The 24,754-nt window shown below is 37.9% G+C and overlaps 1 protein-coding gene across 2 annotated transcripts in view; it reads right to left on the bottom strand.

Moving 5' to 3' along the window:
- Positions 1-24,754, bottom strand: part of MAOB (monoamine oxidase B) — a 113,089-nt gene that overhangs the window by 67,102 nt on the left and 21,233 nt on the right. Inside the window, exons 1-3 of one of the 2 annotated variants that reach the window (XM_021673281.2) lie at positions 19,380-19,554; positions 7,986-8,080; positions 3,954-4,091 (exon numbers count right to left, since the gene is read on the bottom strand). In XM_021673281.2, coding sequence (XP_021528956.2) covers positions 3,954-4,091; positions 7,986-8,080; positions 19,380-19,485 — 339 coding nt within the window. In that variant the 5' untranslated portion in view covers positions 19,486-19,554. Of the gene's footprint in view, positions 1-3,953; positions 4,092-7,985; positions 8,081-19,379; positions 19,555-24,754 lie in introns of those variants that run through there. The other variant, XM_021673282.2, reaches the window with a different exon arrangement.

Genomic DNA, 24,754 nt, shown 5'->3' with positions numbered 1-24,754 from the left:
CTTCTTCAAAGAGCCCAAAAGAATGAAAACAACTACACACACATGCACATGTAAACACACAATGAAAGAGAAAGAAACGTAAGTCAAAATATAGCAGGGTTCCTTAAGAAGCTTTTGTTTTTATCTTTTTCTTTTTAATTATGAAATATTCTTAAAAGAAAACAATTTTTGCAAGTTACTTCCAAGACATCTAAACAGCTGCCTTCTAAACTAGATCAGTGAAAATTAGCATGCCTATTTGTAAAACGGATCAAAAATCTCAGTAGATGTTTAACAATAATTGTAAAGTACTAACAGCTGCATCACTGACTTTAGAAGTAAAGAAAACAATTTCTAAATTACATAGATTTGAGCTAAAGTGATCACTTTCCCACTGATAATTAAATCCCAATACAGTTTGGTATCGCGTCTTTTATTCATGAATTGGTCTTTGGAAAACCCTACTTTAACAACATATAACAGATCTACTGTAGCTTTAAAAATTAATGCCACTCAGTAGATACAAACATGTCTGACAGATCAGATTGAGACAAGGGCCCATTCATCACAGCACACCAGTGGTTTAAGGACGTCTATTACGGGGCCAGCATGAACACACCTCCTCTATCAGAAGAATATTTCTATGACAACTGCCACAGAACTGGTGATACCAGGAGTCAACCTCTCTTGAGGAAAGACACTCTTTCATTTGGGTAGTTAGCCCACCATGAGCTGCTGTACCCTTCCCCTTTTCTGGGTAGCTCCATTTCATTCATTTCAATATCAACCAGCATATCCAAGTTCCTTCACTTAATTTATTAAGGTTGCACATAAAACTCCATTTTCCATTATCAGTCATGTAAAATATTTTATAAACAGGTCCCTTTGATAGCAGGATCTGACAATATGGCAAGTAGCATACTTGAGCCTCTCAGGATTCAGATTAAGAAATATATGCAAGTTCGCTGAAAAAAAAAAAAAACAAGGCCCAAATATACTATCTACTTACACGAACTGTAGTTTGCACTTGGGAAAAGTAGTTATTACAATAGGTAATAGAGGGCAATGTTCAAATTCCCAAGGCACTGCCTTCCATGACAGAGGAGATACATTTCTCAATTGCATTCTCTAGTACGTGGTAGGAGATAGAGTGTCAAAGTTCTTGTTAATAATTCCAGAAATGAATGTAGCCATCCGAGATGCTTTTTACAGGTCAAAAATGAGAAAAATTACATACACAAAGACACGGAAGTGGAGATGGTAGAGAACAAGTACTTAGTTAGAGGAGGACTTCTTAGCTATAAGGTCGTCATCTTTTTTTTTCTTTTTCTTTTTCTTTCTTTTTTTTTTTTTTTTAGACAATCTCTCTCTGTAGCCCAGGCTGGAGTGCAGTGGCATGATCTCAGTTCACTGCAACCTCTGCTTCCTGTGTCCTATTCTCCTGCCTCAGCCTCCCAAGTAGCTGGGATTACAGGCATGTGCCACCATGCTGAGCTAATTTTTTTGTGTGTTTTTAGTAGAGACGGGTTTCACCATGTTGGCTAGGCTGGTCTCGACCTCTTGACCTTCTGATCCACCCAACTTGGCCTCCCACAGTGCTGGGATTACAGGCATGAGCCACCGCGCCCAGGCAGGTCTTCATCATTATGTATTATCATGCAGCTCTTCACTGCATTTGACTGATCACGAGGAGGCCAAATTGCCACCTTTGTCAAGGCTACAAAAACTTTTGTTTCACAGCATCATTATTTTTTCAATTTGTCTTATTAGTGATAATTAATCTGAGAGTAAGTTAGTATATAAAGCATATACATATACGCATGTATATACAATTTTTTTAAATGCACTGATATTTCCCATTTCCTCCAGCAGAGGTCAGAAAATAGCAATACAGGAATAAGAAAATCTATGAACCAAAAAAAAAATAAAATAGAGCGATCTTCTCAAGATAGTATTATAAAGGGGTTTGTTCTCTGTTCTTATTTATCTATATTTTCTAATTATATTTTCACAATAAACATGCTTTATTTTTGTCATAATTAAAAAGCAATAAGACTTCTTTTAAGTATAAAGAGCATTATTGGCATATGTATTTATCCTGTATTAAGTAATGACTATGGCTTTATTTTCCTAACCGTGCATAGAGTACCAGAAATAGTGAAAAAGCGGCACATTTGGCCATCACTGCGAAATATCATTAAAGTGTAACATTCTTCCTACAATTGATGACTCAGCAATTTCTCTCAGCCAAGGGACAAAACAAAGGAAAAAACAAAGCATCCTGGACAGAGCACTGAGCTGAAAATAATCTCTGCACACACACAAAGACAGAAAAGTGAATATAATCTCTAGGTATCTCCTTTGTCTAGAGAAATTTAAAATATCCTAGTGTTCTGAGGAGTCAATCTCTGCAAGCCTTACATGTAGAATAAGACATAAGAAATCGGTCAAGAAAACCTACATTTCAAAAAGCAAAGAATCCAACAAAGGGTTTTAAGAACTGCTGATTGATGTTCAACAAATCACATTATCACCATGCTAATTTTCATTTCTAATTCATGTGTCTCTTTTTCTGCTACACACATAGGGAAGCAAAGTGAAAAGGCTTACAAAATAAAATTTGAAGGTCAACCAAAACATTTATTTATAAATTAAGGAAAAAATTTACCCACATTATAGCAAATTAAGTAGATGCTTAGTTCCTGTTTTATTAAATGTTTCACGATTTATGGTCAGTTATTTGTCGTGATATTATCACTCACAAATAATATAAGGCTGTAAAAATTGTTATATAAATCAAAACTGACTATTGCTAGTTTCTTTGGTCTTCTAAGGGGATGTTTTGTACCAGGGAGGAATAAGTTCCTATGCTGCTTACTTCCACCTATGGGAGCAAGTGAAGATGAGAAAGGAAAGACTGAAATTGAAAACCTCTGCCAGTTCTTCCATGACTCCAGGATAGGGCTCAGATTAGGTGACTGTTTGCTTGTCAGAGAACATGAGTGACTTTGTGGATCAAGATGAGGATGCCGGAAAAACAGAGGAGCAGGGAGATGAGAAGAGAATCTGAGGACCAGCAACATGGAGGGAGACTGGAATCTGCAGAGAAATGTGACCAGTGAGAAATCCTCGGGGGATGCTTTGATCTAAGAGGTTATTAGAATGAATGTCCAATGTTCAGTTCTAATCTGTTTGTATTTCTGCAAATGCAAGAGCCCCCCCACTCCACCCTATTGCTCAAAACTTCAGTCATGTTTGCTTCTCACACATGCTTATGGTGGTCTGAGAAAAATCAGGACAAAGAGGTGAGTGTGAACCCAGGTTGGCATAAGCAAAGAGAAGAAAAGAGTCACAGGCCATAATATGTGAATGAACAAAGCTGTCATGGAAGCCAGAACCATGAGCCACAAATGATCACAGGAATGAGAAACCCAGTAAATTCACAGAAATCTTGGGGAGAACAATGAAGCTTCCTTGCAAAAGACGGGATCTGGGACTTGAACCACTTTGATGTCAATCTCCAAAGAAGAATAACTTTAGCTGATATATAGGCCACAATGATAAAACTTAAGAATATTCCATCAGGTATATTGCAAATACTCTTTACAATGTGCAGTCTAGGGCAGCATTTTTAAAACTTTGCACAGATTTTTGTATAACATAAAAGAGTTTGAGGTATTTAAATAGATATTTAATAAATAAATCACAAATTTTTTTTCTCTATGGGTTTTGTTAAACATTTTACCACATAGACAATACCACTTCATCAATAACCTTCCTAAATAGATTTAGAATTCCCACCTAATTCCCCTTTGATAATAGTGAATGAATCTCAGAGTGGCTGAAATACCGTTATAAAATACATTTGCATCATCCAGAGATGTAGAAGATTCTCTGAGAGAAAGGTCTGGAACTTGCATAAGGAAACATCATAGAAAAGTTTTCAAATCCTTCAAAGTCTGGCCTGGTCTTACCTTTACATGGTGGATCAGACGCTCAACTTCATTCACTTTGTAGGTCTCCAATCCTAGCTCCTTAGCTAATCTCAAGATACGATTCTGGGTTGGTCCAACATAGGATCCGCCAAGGTCCACATATTTAACCATTTGGTTCTGTTTTCCCATGGATGAAAATAGAAACAAATATTTGTAAAAAATTTATAAAATAAAAAAGTCCTGAAATAAACAAATTGACATTTCACAAGTTATAGATACATCTTAAGGTATATCCATGAAAAACTAGATTTTGTTCTCAACTCTACTGTATTCACATGACTTAGTTATTAAATCAGTCTTTAAAGCAAAATTGAATGCTGAATAGGCACGAGCTTATAAACCTCATTATTTACAATATACCATAACATGGTTTGGTTTTTAGTGCTTTGAATTTGTGAGCTGTGAATTGTTGAGGAATCTCTTTACTCAGTACTTCAAGTGAATGTTGAGGGGCCTAATGCTAGAGAAAAAGCAAGAAAGAAAATTATCACTTCTTATGTGATTTGTTAATCCAGACATTTAAAAATAGCACTAGGGAATATTCGGTCATAATTTGGACTTTGAAATTGCTTTTATCCTCAACAGTATTTTTATGTAGTTTTGAATTGGCTTCATTTCCAATGACTTAGGGACAACCTTTAAAAAATGAGTAGAAAAGTTCCCTATTTCTGAGTATGTATAAGAAAAACCAGGTTGCTATTAGTTAGAAACAATAGAAATGGTCCTTCTTTTCTGTTTTTGTTTATTTGCTTATTTTTTGTCTAACTTCCCACTCACCTCTCAAAAATGCAATTTTCACAAAGCATCTTTGTTTTATTCACTAAAGTATTCCAAACACCTGTAGCAGTTGTCCAGTAAATTTTCTCAAATAAATGAGAGAAGAGTGTTTTTAAAAATTCAGCACCTAATTGTACTAAACCAGCTTCTTTATGCAAAAGGCTCTTTTACATGCCATATTTTGCAAGGAAAATGAAGACTTGAAGAACTGCAGGAGATAAGATGTACACAGGTAAAAACCTGTAAAGCAACATATAATAATTGTCCATGTATGGAACAGGTAAGGTCTTTGATAAAATTCAACACCCCTTGATGCTAAAAACTCTCAGTAAACTACATATGGATGGAAAATATCTCAAAATAATAAGAGCTATTTACGACAAACCCACAGCCAATATCATACTGAATGGGCAAAAGCTGGAAGCATTACCTTTGAAAACCGGCGTAAGACAAGGATGCCCTCTCTCACTACTCCTATTCAATACAATATTGGAAGTTATGGCCAGGGCAATCAGGCAAGAGAAATAAAGGGTATTCAAATAGGAAGAGAGGAAGTCAAATTGTCTCTGTTTGCAGATGACATGACTGTATATTTAGAAAAGCCCATTGTCTCAGCCCCAAATCTCCTTAAGCTGATAAAAAAAATCATGAATATAAGATGTCAGATATATATCATTGATGAATCCTTCCAAAAGAAGAGCTGTGAGTCAGAATTTTATATGTCTTATCTCTCTGGAAATGAAAATAGTCTGTAGCATCCATATCTATTATTCAGATCTTGAATGTATGTGGAAGTAGGGCATTTCCTTGCAGAGAAATTTGCTTTACTTGACTCTGTCTTTAAATAGAAAATCATTAATTTTAGGCAACAGTGTCCAAATTGAAACAATTGACTAGCAAATAAAATAAGGATATTTATAAATTGGTAAATAATTATTTAAAAAATATAAAAATAAGCTGAAAGAAAAAGAAGGAAAATTAGGCAGGTAAAAGTTTAGTTTATGTGAATAAATAAAAAGACATCCATGTTCCTGTATTGGGAGAATTAACAATGTAAAATATCCATAGGCATAGATTCAATGCAATTCCCAACAAAATACCAATGTTATTTTTCACAGAAATAGAAAAAACAATCCTTAAATTCACATGGAACTACAGAAGGCTACAAGTAGCCAAAATAATCTTGAACAAAAAGAACAGAGATGAAGGCATTATACTACCTAGCTTCAAAATATATTATGAAGCAATTTTAATCAAAACAGTATGGTAATGACATACAAACAGACTTACCAACCAATAGAACAGGAAATAAAGCTCAAAAATAAACCCACAAATTTACAGTCATTTGAGTTTTGATGAAGATTCCAAGAGCACACAGTGGGGAAAGATATTCTATTCAATAAATGGTGCAGAAAAAAACTGGTTATCCACATGCAAAAGAAAGAAAGTAGGACCTTATCTTATACCATATACAAACACCATACACAAATAACAAACTCTAAATGGAGGAAAGACTTACACATAAGACCTGAAACCACAAAATTGAAGAAAACGGGGAAAGTTCCACAACACTGGTCAGGGAAATGATCTTTTGGATATGGCCCTGAAAGTTCAGGCAAAAAAAAAAAGTGAAAACAGACAAACGGGATTGCATCAAACTACAAAGCTCCTACACAGCAAAAGAAACAATTAACAAAATGAAAAGGCAACCCACAGAGTGGGAAAAAAATACTTACAAGTCATACATCTGATAGGAAGTTAATATCCGAATTATAAAGAAACTCAAACAACTCAATAGCAAGTGACAGATAACCAGATTTTTTAAAAATGGGCACAGGAACTTAACAGACACTTCTCAAAAGAAGACATACAAATGGCCAACAGATACATGGAAAAAGTTCAGCACCACTATTCTTTAGGGAAATACAAATTAAAACCAAAATGAGATATCACTTCAGACCTGTTAAAATGGTTTTTCTCAAAAAGATGAAAACTGACCAGTATTGTTAAAGATGAAGAGAAAAAGGAACCCTTGTACACTGTTGGTGGGAATGTAAATTAGTACAGCTGTTACAGAAAACAGTATGGAGGTTATTCAGAAAGCCGAGAATAGAAAACTAAAGATAAAACTACCATATAATTCAGCAATCCCATTTTTGGAAATGCCTCCAAAAGAATTTAAATCAATATGTTGAAGGGATATCTGCACACCTATGTTCACTGCAGCACTATCTACAGTAGCCATGATACGCAATCAACCTAAGTGTCCATCAGTGGATAAACGGATAAGAAACACATGGTATATACACACAATGGAATACTATTCAGCCTTTAAAAAGAAAGAAATGTCATTCGGGACAACATGGATGTATTTGGAGGACATTATGTTAAGTGAAATAAGCCCGGCTCAGAAACACTTATAAGTGGAATCTAAAACATGTTGAATTCATCAAAGTAGAGAGCAAAATGAAGGTTATCAGGGATTAGGGGTTTGAGAACTGAGGGAATGAGGCGTTGCTGGTCCAAGGGCACAAAATTTTAGCTAGACAGGAAGAATGAGTTTTGAAATCCATTTTACAGTAAGGTAACTGTAGTAATAATAAGGTATTGTATATTTCAAAATAACAGAGTAAATTTCAAATGTATCGCCACAAAAAAATGTCAAGAAAGTGAGGTGCTGGATATGTTAGTTAGCTTGATTTAATCACTCCACATTGTATACATATGATGAAAATGTCACATTGTACTCCATAAATATAATACAATTATGACTTGTCAATTAAAAATAAAATAGAATTTTAAAAATGAATTTTAAAATAGGAGAAAGTCTCTCCAAAGAAGTTTAGTTTGTATAACTGGAATGATTGTGTTGCTGTAAAAGAAGCCTCGAAGTTAGGAGTAGAAAGTACAGATGATAATGTTATTTTTCTTCCTATTTCACACACACACATACAGAAAGAGAGAGAGAGAGAGAGGCACACACAAATCTGCCCATTTCCTTCCTACTCAATCCTAACTCTATGAGGTCAAATATAATGAGATTTTCAGACAAAAAGAAACAGAAGAATTGAAAGGAAGGCAAACTGGGAGAGAGGCTGTGAAGAATGTTTCAGAGTTATTTTCACCCTCTCAGAGTCAAATGAAATTGAAGACTTTCAGGGAAAATAAAACAAAAACGAAACCCCAAACTCAGCTTCAGTCCCTTGTTTGACCACCAGATCCTTAATGCCTTACCCTAAGAGTGTAAGTCCTGCCTCCCACACGGTCCCGGGCTTCCAGAACAACAACATTCAGTCCAGAATCATGCAGAAGTTTGGCTGCTGCCATACCTGGGAGAAAAGACAGTAAGACATCAGGATCAAATACTTTACAAGGACGCCAGGCAAGGCCTCATGCTAACGGCCAATGAGAAAAGTCCATGCTAGCTCACATACACAGCCTACTGTTACATTCAACTTGCAAGAGGATACGGTTTGTCAATAGAGGCCCAAAGTCTGGTATTTCTGGAAACAACAATAGGAATTTCATTTTTTGGTAAATTTCTCAAATCTTAAACACATCCTCTGTCACTATATCAAAATGTCTATTTTAATGACTAAATTGTATGTCTGATAACATACATGAGAACAACAAGGCCAAGCTCAAGAGAAATATACAAGCCTCAGACACAGGATCAAGTCCAGTAGCTGACTTTATTCTCAGGATAAATATGAAAAACCAGTAAACTGAGGGACAGTGGGCCTTCAAAGCATGTGCCAGGAACTGGGATTTACTATTAAAGTTGAACTTTTAGAAGTTCACACAAAGTTTCAAAACCAAGGACATAAAATTTGACCCCTTATGCATCTTGATTTCCTGATGCGATCCATCGCTGAAGAATGAAATAATTCCATTCATGATTAATTTAACTATTAGTCAGAAATACTTATTGAATGTCTATTACATTCTCATCACCATGAATTTAGCTCTTAAAAAAACCCACAGCTTTACTGGGGTAAATTTACATGCAATAAACTTTACCCATGGTGATGGTTAATTTTAGGTGTCAATTTGGCTGGATTGTGGGATACCTAGATGGCAGGTGAAGCATTGTTTCTGAGTGTACCTGTGAGGGCGTTTCCAGAAAAAACTGGCATGTAAGTCGGCAGACTGGGAGAGGAAACCTGCTCACAATGTGGGTGAGCACCATCCAATCCAATCGGCTTGGGACCCTACTGGGACGAACAGGTTAAAGAAGAGAGAACTCTCTCTCTCTCTGCCCTCTCTCTTCCTTCCGGAATGGGATGCTTGTTCTACTCCTGCCTTTGGACATCAGACTCCAGGTTTTGGACTTTGGGACTTGCACCAGTGACCTCCAGGGGGCTCACCAGCTTTTGGCTTCTGACTAGGAGGTGCACCATCAGCTTCCCTGGTTCTGAGGCTTCCAGACTAAGCCAGCTTCTCCCATGCTCCAGCTCGCAGTCAGCCTATCACCGGACTCCTCCACCTATGTGACGGTGGGAGCCAATTCCCCCAATAAATGTATCCTATTGGTTCTGTCTGTCTGGAGAACCCTGAATGATACACCCACTTTAATGCAGAGTTAATACGTTTTGACAAAGGACAAAGCATAGTGTGGAGTACATGTATAAAGTTTGGGGTACTGATCCATCCTGGATGTAGTTTTTGACCTCAAAGCTCTTAAAATACTGTATGTTTGAAAGCACTCTTACAGAATTTAGCAAGTTTTCTCAGAGAACAGAAACCTGGTGCTCTTCCCATGATGAGCTGAATGTGCTCAGTTCCAATTACCTTACTCATTTGCTTTATGAGACCAAACACCAAGGACATGCCAAGATGCTCTCATGTCTTACAACATAAATAAAACAGCCTCCATCTTGTCTTTCAAAAATAATAGTTCTGTGACTTTTAGACCCCACTACTGCAAAAATTTAAAAGATTCCTATAAAATAGCTAATACTCATATTATATTGGGTTCTGAGTGTTTCAATAAATTAATTCAATGAACTTCTACACCCCCATGAGATAAGTACTGTTGACATTCCCATTTTATGGCTGAGAAAATCGAAGCCCAAAGAGATGTCCAAGGTCACACAAGGAGTAGGTGACAAAGCCAGTTAGCAGCATCTGTATTCACAGCCATCATGCAACACTGTCTTCCCTGGACCCCCATGGCCATCCTCTTCATTGATTACATCTTCCAATTTTTGCTACAGGGAGAAATTACACTTCAAAAGATATTTCTCACTTTTTTGGATCAACTTGTGTTTAAGACACACTTGTATCTTGTGGTTTAATAAGAATCCATATAACATAAAATATGAGCCCACATTAAAAACCATAATGAAAAGCCAAGGCTTCAGTCACCATCTATCGGTGATCTTAAAGGAGGAATTCCCATTTTTTAGAGAGGCTGATTTGACATTTCATTATTTGAGTTAATCCATCTTCCCATCCCTGTCACTGGGGGCAGGGCCAATGCTTCCAGTTGCTGGTGGGGTAACAGTTCCAAAGTCCACAAACCCCTCGCAGTGCACACAAGCATTGCACAACCTTGATTTAGGAATACAGGGTATAGGATTTATTACCCCAATTTCCTACTTCTACTTAAATTCAAAATTGAAAAGAATTCAATGACATTTTTCTTATCAAGCATCAATTCAACAAATGAAATAACATGCAGCCATAGTAACAGCTGTTATCACTGAATTCAGACAAGCTGCTTGAGCATGCTGAGGCTTAAACAAAAGGGTTCAGAAGGAAACACATCACTTGTATACACTAGCATTTTATATTCCACAAAACGTACTGTCTTTTAGTGAATGCAGTTACCCAATAATATCTGATGCTAAATATAAAGTTGTTAAACAAAGGGCTTATCAAATCACTGAATAAAGTTCTCTATGCTCATGTACCTTAAACAATTATAAGCAGAAAATTACAAAAATATCTTTAAAAAGGGCAACACAAAAATATGTTGCTGGAAATACCTTACAATTTACCTCGCTAATGTTCATAGGGGGTAGTCAAGAGGCTCGTTGGAAATCAACTGACAAAAATTGATTTGAAAAAAAAAATTGGTCCAAATATCAGTGGCTTAGGAAAGTATGCAATTTAGAAGGAGGGAATTTTCGGGTACATGGGAAACTGAGTTGGAGTCTGGTCAAGAGGTGATTAAGATTGTCTAGAAGAGGTTGCTCAAAAGCCTCCCTCAATAATGACTGATAAGAGGACTAATGACTTGACTGCTCAAGGACTAAGCAAACAACTCTACAAAGCATCCCTCGCTTACAAGACAGTTATTTCCCAAGAGTTCTCTTCTATGTTGATTGTTTGGAACTTTTAACACATTTTGCCATAGCAACAAAAATATGAGAGATGGTATATCCTCTGGGAAGTATGAAACTGTTCAAGTGCAATACTATTGCAAAAAAATGATACAACAGCAGAAATACATTTGCCCTAAAAACATCAGACAATGTAATCACCACTGTTTAAACACTTATGCAATAGTTTCCTGATAAAACGCAATTAACAATTTGTTTGTTAAAAAAGTACCAGCCGGGCGCTATGGCTCATGCCTGTAATCCTAGCACTTTGGGAGGCTGAGGCAGGGGATCACCTGAAGTCGGGAGTTCAAGACCAGCCTGGCCAACACAATGAAACCTCATTTCTACTTAAAATACAAAAATTACCCAAGTGTGGTGGTGGGAGCCTGTAATCCTAACTACTCAGGAGGCTGAGGCAGGTAGAATTACTTGAATCTGGGAGGCAGAGGTTGCAGTGAGCGAAGATTGTGCCATTGCACTCAAACCTGGACGAAAAAGTGAGACTCTGTCTCAAAAAAAACAAAATCATAGTAATAACAGCCACCATCATAAAGCATGAAGCACTTTGGTCTAGGTGAAGTGCCTTACACAAAAAGCTCAACTGATCCTTACCACAATGCTGAGGAATATTATTGTCTTCATTTTAAAAAGAAAAAACTGGTAGCTTAGAGACATTCAGTGACTTACTGTACGTTACACAATTAGTAAGTGGCGGAGTCAGAGTTCAATCCAAAACCTGAACTCTTAGCCACTATTCTTGGACCAAAAAGAAGTAATTAAAAACACAGTAACTCTATATATACACTGATTGATAGAAAGTGTCTTAAAACATTCTGCTATCTGTCTGAATATAAGAATCTTAAATACCAGCTTTTCTCTTAGATATTTAACCTTTGCAAACAATTTAGGAGGAAGCTTATCATCACTTCATCTTTTTGAAAAGCTAATGACACTTGAATTTAACATGCAGTATCAATTGTTGTCTCACAAACAAATGGTAATGTGGCACTTTCAGAAGCAGTCCCTATGTCCCCATGACAGGCCCTTGGATGAATAATCATAGCACAGCACACACAAATAATGGTAGACTAATATTTAATGTCATGAAATTATAAAAATATTGCATCTCTCTTCTGAGAAATTTACTTGGAAAAGGTTTCATCAAAGTGATGACAATTTCAATTATGATTAGACAGTCAAATTATTTTAAATACTTAGAAATCAGTGATGTGCAACATGATTAGAGTTCTGCACTTCTAGTTTTTTGCCAAGGAAAATGACCCAAGTTAAGATGCTGTAGGAGACTGGGAAATACACAGTGGTGGTAACACAGAAGTGACCTCTTTTTTTTTTCTTTTTTCCTTTTTATTTTTTTTCAGATGGAGTTTTGCTCTTGTTGCCGAAGCTGGAGTGCAATGCCGCAATCTCGGCTCATTCCAATCTCTGCCTCCTGGGTTCAAATGATTCTCCTGCCTCAGCCTCCTGAGTAGCTGGGATTACAAGTGAGTGCCACCACGTCAACTAATTTTTTTGTATTTTTAGTAGAGACGGGATTTTACCATGTTAGCCAGGCTGATCTCGAACTCCTGACCTCAGGTGATCCTCCTGCCTTGGCCTCCCAAAGTGCTGGAATCCCAGCATGAGCCACTGCGCCCAGCCAGAAGTGACCTCTTTATAGTGTATTAAGGGCAGTTGGAGGAGTCAGTATACAAAGGAAAGGGTAAAATAAAAATCACCACCTGCTTCATGTGTGGCTTCGCCAATCTGTTTCATACTCTTCATATCAAAATTTGATATTTAACAAAACTTTTTAAACAGGTTAAAATGCGAAGTTAATTGTCGTGAAAATGCTATATAAGGACTCTTTCCCAGTTTAAAGTTATCAAAAAAGAGAGAGGGAATCATGTTAATCAAAATTGAAAATGAAATTCACTATACCTTAAAGAATCCCTGACTTATAACCCTGGTAAACTATATAGGCATTCCTTCGGGACTGTTAAAAGCCAAGAATATGCAAACATCCCTCATCACCTGTGTCACTCTGACAAAACAATGGTTTTATGACAAAATTCTAAAAACAACCAAGTCACCTTCTGATCAAATGACTGGAATTATTCGATTTCTCTGAAGAGAATGCTTTCTAGTCATTTAACACAAACACACCAAAAAGGTCTGAGGGAAGGAGATACATATCATTAATTTGACATCAAATTCATAAAAGAAAAGTGGTTTTTGTAGGTAGAATTCACATGTTAGTTGTTGAACTTTTCAATACAGAGTAGCAAGGAGATCCTGAGCAGTAAAGCCATCACTGAAAACAGCTAACATTTTGAGCATTGACTGTGTGCCAGCTTCTATTCTACGTGTTTTAAGACTTTATTTATCCTCCCCATAACTATGAGGCAGGCAGATGTAGAAAATGAGGCATAGAGAGGCCAAGTAATGTGCACAAGGGTCATACAGCTAGCAAGCACCAGAGCCAGTATTTAAATTCAGGCAACCTGACTCCAGATAACAAGCACGCCAGCAGCCTTTGTCATACCCCACAATGAAACCTTGCAAATCTTCCCTTTAACATCACGGACCATACAAGCATGAGGGCCACTGTTAGCACACTCATGCATGCCTTTGTATAAACTGCAAGAAGGCACAGACTCCTGGCTAGTAAATTTCCAAAACATGTCCTTCCTTCAGGCGAATGCAGCTCACAAGGTGCATGCAAATGGCTTGACTGGCAGAGTCGGGGACTGCAGTACACCCTCTTTCCAGTTCATCAGCTCAATGCCTTTGGGCAGGGCACCACCTGAACAGCTCATGCTGTGGCCTTGAAGCTCAGAAAACTTTTATTTCATGAAAAATAAGAATTTAATTGTCTATTGTTTGTCTCCTCAATGCTAGTACACAGTTGGCACTTAAATGTCTGTTGAATGAGCTTATTTAATAACTTCTACAGAGATGATTACTGAGTCAACAAATAAATAAATGGCTGTAGCTATCGATGTCTATGTAAGTAAAGAATTTTAAATACAGCATAAGAAACTAAAATACTTAGACATACTGAAACTGATTTCCTCTGGTCATGCCAGAAATGGTAACATAAACTCTTAACGTTTTCAAAGGGAAAGAAAGACAGCCAACCAATAATAATAACCACCTTACATTTGTACAGCATTGCACAGTTTCCAACACTCACATATATTCAATCCTTAGCAATAATGCCGTGAGTCTGGCATCGTTACTGCTATTTGTCGGATTAGTAAAAGGAGGTTCAGAGAGATTAAAGGGCTTCCTCACAGTTATACAGCTAGCAATGGCAGAGCTAGGTCTGAAACCTGGTTCTGTTTCTGTGTCCTAATGTGTGTTTCCTCAGGCTTATTACTTCCTATAACATACAGAGATTCATGTTGCTAAAACAAAATTCTCAAAACATGCAGAGTTTTAAAATCAGAATGTTTGAATTAAATTTCTTGGAAAGAATACATTGATAAAAATCACCTGCAGTCTATCAATGTCCAAAGCCTTAGGACTGTATCATTAGAGGAATATTTGAAGGCATGTCGAATAATGCAGCACTTTCCAGGGCAGCTCCAATAACTACATATTAAGAGGTGCTTTGGCCAAACAGTTCCTCTTCCTTAAGTTCAAGCTGACTTCTCTTCCTGAGAATTCACCAGTCACAATTTTGGGGAAAATCTAAACAACACACGACATAAACCAAATATGCTGATGTGTACCATCATTTTGATCACTGAGAAGCAATGCTTCGAATGATGTTATTCACATCTTGTCCTCCAAAATGAAAAAAAAAAATAGACTCCAAGCCTTCCCGGAAGCCTAGTAACCTTTGTTCTGTTTCCTCTAAGACAATCAAAATACGTAACACAAAAACAAATGGCGATAGCTTGTGAAATAAAGGAGACCTTTACTGAAGCCTCAGGCCGTGGGATGATTTACGCTCTTGAAAAAGATAAAAAACATCAAGCTTTCATAAGTTGCCATAGAAACCTTTCTCCAGATGCAGCCGCTTTGAGATACTAGAATGAGATTGCCTTCCAAGGTCTTTCAGAATATGTCTAAAACCATAAAAATTGTCTCTTCATCGCGCTTTATATGCAAATGACTGCATTTTCTAAAATGTCAGCAATCGTAATAAGTCTTGTTTAATAACCAAGCTTTTGTCTCTCCCCTTTGTTGTTTGAAAGGAGTTGAATATCTTTTATGTATTGTAATTGTGGTAGACAAAATTTGTTTTTGCTTTACCTAAACATAGTCTCCCATGAATAAAGGAATCAAACCCAGAAATTACAGCCTTGTCTTTCTTGGGTTTGTGTGCTATTTCATTTATTATAAAAACAGTTCAATAAAATGAAAGTTTTAATTTACCTGCATCAAATCCTTTTGGGAATTAGAGGAAGTGTGTCTGAATAAATAAACATACACTCTTTCAAGAAAATTGCTTTTTTTAAGCATAGAAGATAATTATATAATGCCATGATCATTTCCTTTTTTATTTTTTATTTTTATGGATACTTAGTAGGTGGGTATATTTATGGGACACATGAAATATTCCGACACAAGCATACAATGTGTAACCATCACATTGAGGTAAATGGGGTATCCATTTCCTTAAGCAACTGTACTCCCTCAGTTATTCTAAAATGCCATAATCATTTCTTTGATGGGGATCTGAGGATGAAATATTTCACTGCTGTGATAGTAGCCCTCCTACGGATTACCAACACAATTTTTAGAATCAGAACATCTTTAAGGAAGAATATAAAACTGAAGAGCTACTATTTCTGCTTTGGGTCACCCCCTCCCTAGATCTCATTTTGTGATGGGTGTCACAAATGTCATGAAGAGGGTTAGCGGTGTGCTGAAGAGTACATTGACTACCTCTCCACGAAAACATCCCCTTTCACCAAAAAGGAGAAGACAGATTAGGAAATCTAGAAAAAGAGGACAAAATGTGGGAGCTGTCAAGGAAGGAAAATCTGGGTCTGATGTAAGCAGTGATTGGAAAAAATAAAATTGCAAAGGAGTCATTCAGTGATGCCAAAGCTTAGCCCTGCTTCCATATTCTAGAAGCCTAGTAAGCCTGCCTCAACACAAACCTGTGAAACAAAGACCAAAGTAGTCAGCCATGTGCAAGGACAGAATGGAAGGAAAACACCACCTGGTCAAGAACAAGGCTGGACTTTGCCCTTCAGTAGAAAAAGCTTTATGCCCAAAAGGCCACTTCCTGGCTGCATAACCTCAGGCAAGAGTCCTCACCTTTCTGGGACTCGCTTTCCCCATCCATAAAATAAGGTGATTAAATTAGGCCCCTTTCAGTCTGTGATTAACCTAGATGAAACAGGGTGGCAATTTCACATAAGCTGAGATTTCATTGCAGAGGTAGTCTCTTTATAACCCCAAAGCATCTAGCCTAAAGTCTGGGTGGAGCTTAAAATTTGGGTGTCATCAATAGATGTGAATAAAAATACGTGATTTTTGTGTTATATACGATAAGGAAATGGTGATTTAAACAAAGCTCGTTAGGGATAGATGTGCTAAGATAATTAGGGATAAAATGTCATGATGTTTGTAACTTACTTTGAAATGCATCAAAAATCAAGAGGGATTGATAGATGGAAAGAGGAATAAATAGTTGGATACAGTAGAATAAAGCAAATATAGCAAAAACATTAATTGTGGAGTCTCGTTGGTAGGTATATGATTGCTGACTGTACGATTCTTTGAAAATTTTCATAATGAGAAAATTCTGGAAAAACAAAAACTGGTTTCTATTCCACTGGACTTGTTCAGAGCCCCAAGTTAATGTATCACACAATCCCATAGAGATGCTATATACTATTTATGTAATTTCTTAGTCTTTATAACTTATTGGGAACAGGGGATAAAAGTGATTCTCTTGAGGGCAGAAACTTCTCCTTATATATTTTGAAGAACATACCTAAAGCAACTGGTCAATTTGGTCAATGTGGTTAAAACTAATGGGTTGGTTAGACTGATGTCCAAAACACGGTGTGCCGCTAGGAAAGAACAAAGCCTAACAGAAGAGGCATCATGAAGGCAGGGAAGAAGGTAACCACAGGTATTTGGAAAGGGAGCTTCCTGGGGAGATCAGAAGTGCATTAGGTAGAGTCAAGTTACAGAAAAGTAGAAAATGATAAAATGAGAAGGAAAAGGACAGGGAAAGTTGCCTCTTTCTTTTTTCCTGGACATGCAGTCTGGCAGGATTACCCAGGCAAAGGTACACCAAAGATAGACCTGGGGGCAATGCCCTCAGCTAAAGCAAGGAGAAAGGGAAAATGTGCTGCAACCTCTGAGGAGGTGGAGGGTGGCCAGATGAGTAAATTTGGGTAGCATCATGTTACGGATTGAATTGAGTACGCCTCAAAATTCACATGTCGAAGTTTGAACCCCCTAAAACCTCAGAATGTGACTTTATATGGAGATAGTCTTTACCGAGGTAATCAAGTTAAAATGAAGTAATTACTGTGGGCCCTAAACCAATCTGACTGGTGTCCTTGTGAAAGGAGGAACTTTGGACACAGATACGTGCACATAGGGAGAACTCCATGCAAAGATGAAGGCAGAGATGGGATGATGCTTCTATAAGAAAAGGGACACTAAAGATTGCCAGCAAACCACCAGACACTGAGGGAGAGGCATGGAACAGATTCTCCCTTAGAGCCCCCAGAAGGAACCAGCTCTGCAAACACTTTGATCTTGGGCTTCCGGCCTCCAGAACCACATGGCAATACATTTCTGTTGTCATAAGCCACTTAGGGTGTGGAAGTTTGTTACAGCAGCACTAGTCAACTAATATACATGGGAATGTTATCTTCCATACTAAGTCAATTAACTTCACTGTTAATTAAACTTATCTGGGATAACATGCTGATGAAAACCCTAGGTAGCCAGTCCAGACTTGTGTTTTTTATGTTTCAGTAGTTCTGAGAAGTTGAGAGAGGGTAAGAGAGTAGAGAGGGAGCTCCTAGCAGAAGCAGTATTTCAAGTGACCCATTGGAACTGGGGAATGGGGCATTAGCCCAAACAGATGTTAAGTAAGCAGTTGGGTGAGCCTCATAGTGACAAAGCTAAAGAATCTGAGTCCAACCCAAATGCCCATCGATGATAGACTGGATAAAGAAAATCTGGCACATATACACCATGGAATACTATGTAGTCATAAAAAAGAATGAGTTCACGTCCTTTGCAGGGACATGGATGAAGCTGGAAGCCATCATTCTCAGCAAACTAACACAGGAACAGAAAAACAAACATTGCATGTTTTCACTCATAAGTGGGAGTTGAACAATGAAAACACATGGATACGGGGTCCACGTCCATCAAGACAAGTGCCCTGTGGAAAGAAGCAGGAAGGGGTAATGGAAAGGGTGTGCTTTCTTAGAAGCTGCTTTCACAAGCAGATGGCTTCTGTCCCAGTGCTATGGAGCTAAGTCTCCCTGCTTTAGTTGACAGTCAGTGTCTCTGGCAGCAGCCTAAATCTAAAGAGACAAAACATATCTTCCATCAGCATGGAGAAACAGCAACCCTACCCAGCATTCAGGAATTTGCCCTTGACAAAGCAAAAATAAAAAAATAAAAATAAATACAAAACTTACATAATATTTTAAGCAGCGTTCAATTTTTTTTTTCTTTTTTGGAGATGGAGTCTCGCTGTCACCCAGGCTGGAGTGCAGTGGCACCATCTCAGCTCACTGCAACCTCCGCCTCCTGGGTTCAAGTGATTCTCCTGTCTCAGCCTCCCAAGTTGCTGGGATTACAAGGGCACATCATCATGCCCAGCTAATTTTTGTATTTTTATTAGAGACGGGGTTTCACCATGTTGGCTAGGCTGGTCTCAAACTCCTGACCTCCGGCGATCTGCCTGCCTCAGCCTCCCAAAGTGCTGGGATTACAGGCGTGAGTCACTGCACCCAAACTCTCAACTATTTTAATTCTAATAAAAGACCCTGCTGAAATCCTAGTGTTTTACAAATTCAATTACAGTAGATTTCACCTTCTGCTTATATCTATAGTTGACCCTTGAACAACACAAGGGCTAGGGACATCAACCTCCTGTACAGTTAAAAATCCATGTATAACTTTTGGCTCTCCAAAAACTTGATTACTGATAGCCTACTGTTAGCCTTACTGATAACATAGACAGTCCATTAACACATACTTTGTATGGTGTATGTATTATATACTGCAATCTTACAATAAAGTAAGCTAGAGAAAAGAAAATGTTGCTGAGGAAATCATAGGGAAGAGAAAATATATTTACCATTCATTAAGTGGAAGTGAATCATCATAAAGAGTTTCATCCTTGTCGTCTTCATGTTGAGTAGGTTGAGGAGGAAGAAGAGGAGGAGCTGGTATTGCTGCTCCATGGATGACAAAGACAGAAAAAATCCACATAAGTGGACCCATGCAGTTCAAGCCTGCATTGTTGAAGGATCAACTGCACTTTCACATTATTTTCTCTTGTTCCATTTAACTAAAATTTAGATTTTTTTTTTCTTCATTTAAGGTAAAAGCATTGGATCCAGGGCCTTTCTGCACTGCTAGCATCCCATCACCAACAACATTGACTAGAAGCCTCCTCCAGCCCCTCAACACAAACTACCTATCCTGTGATCATTTCCACATAAAAGTAAATTTTGTGGCAAGGCTAGCATCCCCAAAGCACTTTCCTGGAGTCTTCGGTCCATCCCACCCTGGCCTCTACCTTGCTGAGAAAGGAAAGACCCTGCCAATATGGCTGCAAAGAATTTCCTCCCCATTTTTGGCTGCTCTGAAAACTACTTCCACCTCCCACCTTCTGAGTGCTAGCCTCTGGAAGTTATGTTGCCTGGGCTTGTCTCGGAGTCATAGATATTGAGATTCTGGCAAGATCTCTTCTTCATTTTTCATTCCAAGTTAAGACTTGGAAACCCAAAAGTCTCAGGGAGATGGGGAAAGTAGTAGGTAAAGTGTGAGACGGGCAAGTGTAAAACAATAGCCAAGAGCAAGAGTTTTGGAGAGCTGAATAAAAACACTAAAATTAAATTTTCAAACACTGGCGAGCCAGCCCCAACTTGTGAGAGATTTGGTCCATGCGGCACCAACTTAAAACCTCTGCTTTAAGCTACCAACTAGGCCTTATTCCATTAATAGGAATGTGGCTTTAAAAAGCAAAGGACAGACACCATTTTCCTGAGCACCCACAGATTCAAGTCAGCTGCCTGTATGGTTCCAAAGATGGAGGCTGTTCCTATTCCCCAACAGGGCTTTATATTAACCCACTGAGGAAATTCTTTCTTCCTGTATGTGAAGCATATTTACAACGTAGGGGTCACTGACAAACCTGAACCAATATGTGATCAAATCCTACTCATTTTCCCAGGTCTGCTTCTGCCTTATTACTTGAGCCCAGTCATTGGGCTAGGAGCTCAAACCTAAATCCTGAGCTTCACACTTCAGTCTTTCAGGTTCCGTATCCCATCTTACACATAATACCCTGCAATATCTAGCAAGACCTGCCCTCTGCCAATCTCTCTAGCCTCTTTTCCTTCTGCTCCACATCCTACACGCTGGCAACACCAAGCTACTTTCCCTCCACTGTGGTTCCTTTCACTGTCCGCACTATTCAGTGTTTGCCTTCATTCTGCTGAGATTTCACGTAATTCCACCTCATCCCCCAAAACACAGTTCAAGTGTCACTTTTTCTAGAGATTTTGCCCTAACCAGGTTAGGGGTGTGTTACGACTCCCGAACAGTAATAAATAATTTCTCCTTTACTGAATCACCCACAATGAAAAGGAGGAGGAGACCACGGCAGGCTAGGACAAGGCAGACTAAGGCAGAGTTTGCATCTAAATCCACAAGAGTCCTTTGGGGAGCTCCACAAGTTTTAACTTTTCACTGAAATTATTTTTGGAAAGAGGCTTTTCCTGTTATTTCATACCAGCAGATGGAAGATAGGTTGAAACCTTTCCATTTCTGGCCAAAACCCAGCTCATGGTTTGATACAAAGATTTAACAAAAGCCAAAACAAGCTGGCAAGTTTGTGAAGACAAAACCTCAAACGGAACTCAGATGAAATTACTTATAATTTTATTAGGTTCAATCCCTTTGAGATAATTTATACTTTAAAAAAAAGAACCATTCTAGATCTCAGTGAGAGGCCCCTGGATGCAGTTGTCAGGGTCAAGTATCAGAAGAAGACCCAGCATACAAAAGTTACCTAGTGCAAAGATGTAGAGAAAAACAAAATATCTATTGCTGGTTGGGCAAGTTATTCAGGGTTGCCTGTGGCTGAGATCTAGTTCTCTTTAGGACATCTGCTGAGTCACCCCAAATCAAAAACAAATTCAGGTGCTTTTAGTCAGAATGTCTAGATGTCATGCTGAGTGGTAAGCCCCAATCCTTGCCAATTGAACTGTTTTAATTAATTCCTTATGTTAAATTGGGTTCATATGACTTCAAAAAGAAAATTTTAACATCTGTGCAAAAATTAGACATCTTTCATATTTTGGGTCTGTCACAGACTGGGTGATAAAACTTGTTCCTTCTTTAAACTTCAAATTCCTGATCTGTAAAAAAGTAAAAATGGTTACTCCTACCTCATTAAGTAGGTGTGAAAAAAAATGATGTAACATACATAAGGACCTCAGCACGGTGTGCCTATTACATGGCAAATACCCAACAAATATTTGTTTAATCAATGAATGAGTCCAACATCTTAGAAAGTATTTGGTTTGAAATTGGAAGACTTAGGTTCTAACACCATTCTGTCTCTGAGGCACTGTGGAATCTTGGGCAAGTGATTTCTTCTCCTAATTTCAATTTATAAAACTGGGACAATACCTTCCAGACAGAGTCAATACAAGATTATATGTGTAGAATTACTTGCATATATTGGGCTTGCTGCTGCTGTCTCGTGATAAGCAGGCTGGGCTTGGGAATTAATTATTCCTCTACTTTTCCTTCACATTCATCTCCCTACAAATGATTATTGACAACTTGGGACTTTTTACAGCATCTTTCATCATCCTTGGATTCAATATAGATAATTTATCTACAGATCAAGTCTTACAATAGTGGTATAACCATGTAGCTTTTAATATTCCTTCAAACTATGCATCACGCGCGCACACACACACACACACACACACACAAAATTACTGAGTCTAAAACCACTCTCTTTTTAACCTAGAGCAAAACAAATGGATAACTTGTATCATGGATTGGATGAATGTCCATCAATGATAGCAGAAAAGAGGTAAAGCAATTTTTTCTCTGTTGATAACATTTCTATCATAATCCTGGAGCAATGTGAGCAGTACTTCTTGCTTAATCATCATCAGAAAGACTACTTTAACATATCTTTTATGAAATTAAGGTCACTGTATTTGACAGATGCCTTCCTACAATTAAATGAATCATATTTCTGAACATTAGTTTTTAATTTTCCACTGTACAAAATGGCTGTTTTATATCTTTTCTTCTTAAACTTCCTACATGACACCATCACATCTCCATCCCTCTTCAGCTGGTGATCATGTCTCATTTTTTATGGAGAAAATAAAAGAACTTTTTCATCTTTCCATAATAAACCCACTTCTACACACACCTTCACCTGTGCCTGTATGTGAAGCTTTACTTCCTATAAATTAAATAAAGAGTTCTTTCTTTAAGGAAGCCAATTCTCCCCACAGTTTTTAGATCCCATCCCCATCAGACCTTTGATCTTCTAATCACATATTTTGTCTCCTGCATCATCAATTTCTTCTTCTGTCCTTGATCATTACCATCAGTATATAAGCATGTTCTGGTATCTTCCATCTTCCAAAAATATGTGCCCAAATACCTCCCTTTCCCTTTGAATCCCTTCACAGCATTTCTTCAAAGAACAATCTATATACACTGCCTCTATTTTTGCACCTGTATTTCCCCATCTCACTCCAGTCAGACTTTCATCTCTACTATTTCACTGAGATTGCTCTTGTCAAAGATGTCAGTGATTTTCATATTGTCAAATCCGGTGGACACACTTTATCCTTAAATGACTTGTTCTCTTAGCAGTATTTGGTCACACCTTCCTTCTTGACTCACTGTCTTTGCTTTGTTTCTGAGTCACAGACTTCCATGGGTTTCTTCTTCTCTAAATCATTGCTACTTCTTAAAAGGCTTTCCTGGATTCTTCTCTTCCCCAACCTCTAAACGTTGGAGAGTCCCAGGACTCCATTTGTGAGCCTCTTCTTTTTTCAATCATTTGCAGGTGATCTCAACCAATTCCATAGCCTTGAAGTTTCAGACTGGATATACAAACTGCCTATTTAATTATGCCTTCCTCTATGTAATAATCATCTCAAATGTAACATGTCCCAAACAGAGCTTTTGAGTTTCCTCTCCCAAATCAGTTCCTTTCTAGTCATTTCCATCTCAGTAATATTACCACAATTCACCCAATTGTTCAGGCCAAAATCCAGGAATTGTCCTTGATTCTTTTTCTTCCTGACTACTCTGGCCTCCAATCAATATACCAGCAAGTCAACGTCACCTGGATACAACCATTTCTTAGCACTCTTAGTAATACCATCTTGGTCCAAGACAATATCGTCTGTCCTTGGAACTATTGCAAGAGCCTGCAACTCCTTCAATTCTTGCCTTTCTAAGATTTCAAATTACACAACTCAGAATATCTTTTAAAACAAAATCAAACTCATGACAGTGCTGTATTTCAAATCTTCTAACGCCTTCCATTGCAAACAGGCGTCCCACCCTGTGACTTAACTTACAGGGCCCCATATGACCTCACTCTTGCTTAGTTGTCTTTCCTACAACCCTTTGCTCATTCTACTATAGCCACATTGTTTTTCTTTCTGTTCGTTGAAAATGCAAGGGCTGTTCACACCTTAGGGGATTTGCAGTAACTGTTCCCACATCCTGTAATGCTCACCTCCCTGATATTTACATGTTCAGGATCGCAGATCTCAGTTTAAATGTTCTCTCTAAGGAAGAGACATTCTCTGACTTTGCTCTGTTACCGCATCCTATTTTACTTTTCATCGATTAACTTATCACTAGCAGTGCTTTGTAGGTAGGTAAGTATTTATTTTGTTGGTTCATCTGGTAATTTATTATGTGATCCCACACTAGACAATAAGCTTTGTGAAAGCAGAGATCTCTGTGTTATTTCCGGCTTTATCCCTAGCACCTAGGAGAATATCTGGCATGTAGCCATCCTCAATAAATATTTGTTGCTGGCATAAAATAATTCAGACAGGTCAACTAATTCACCTAAGAATAATGAAGAGCGACTCATTTTGCAAAGAACTTACTCTAGTGGGTCCATCAGAATGCATTTCTACTCAAAATCTGATGTGTCAAAAATGTATTTGAATGTCAAGGTGACTGTTTGATCACAGGTGTCTTCTAAAATTTTTAGTCCCAAATTTTCTGTTCCAAATGTTTCTTTAATTACAAATTTAATACAAAATTTTGTCAAGAAAAAAAATTAAAGTACCAGTGCAGAACGGTAGTCTTCCACCTGGACAAGGATTTAAAACAGACCCCCAAATATCAATCGCATAATGTCAGCTCCATAACTTATCTGTCTCATGTCTAAATTCTACAGTTTCCTTTCATCAGTAACACTATTTGGGGCACCTGTCA

The sequence above is a fragment of the Aotus nancymaae genome, unplaced genomic scaffold (assembly GCF_030222135.1).
Source record: "Aotus nancymaae isolate 86718 unplaced genomic scaffold, 86718_ANA_hifiasm-v0.15.2.pri h1tg000058l, whole genome shotgun sequence".
Classification (NCBI taxonomy): domain Eukaryota; kingdom Metazoa; phylum Chordata; class Mammalia; order Primates; family Aotidae; genus Aotus; species Aotus nancymaae.
The sequence above is the reverse complement of the archived record's forward strand: the minus strand, read 5'-3'. Positions and strand labels throughout refer to the sequence as shown.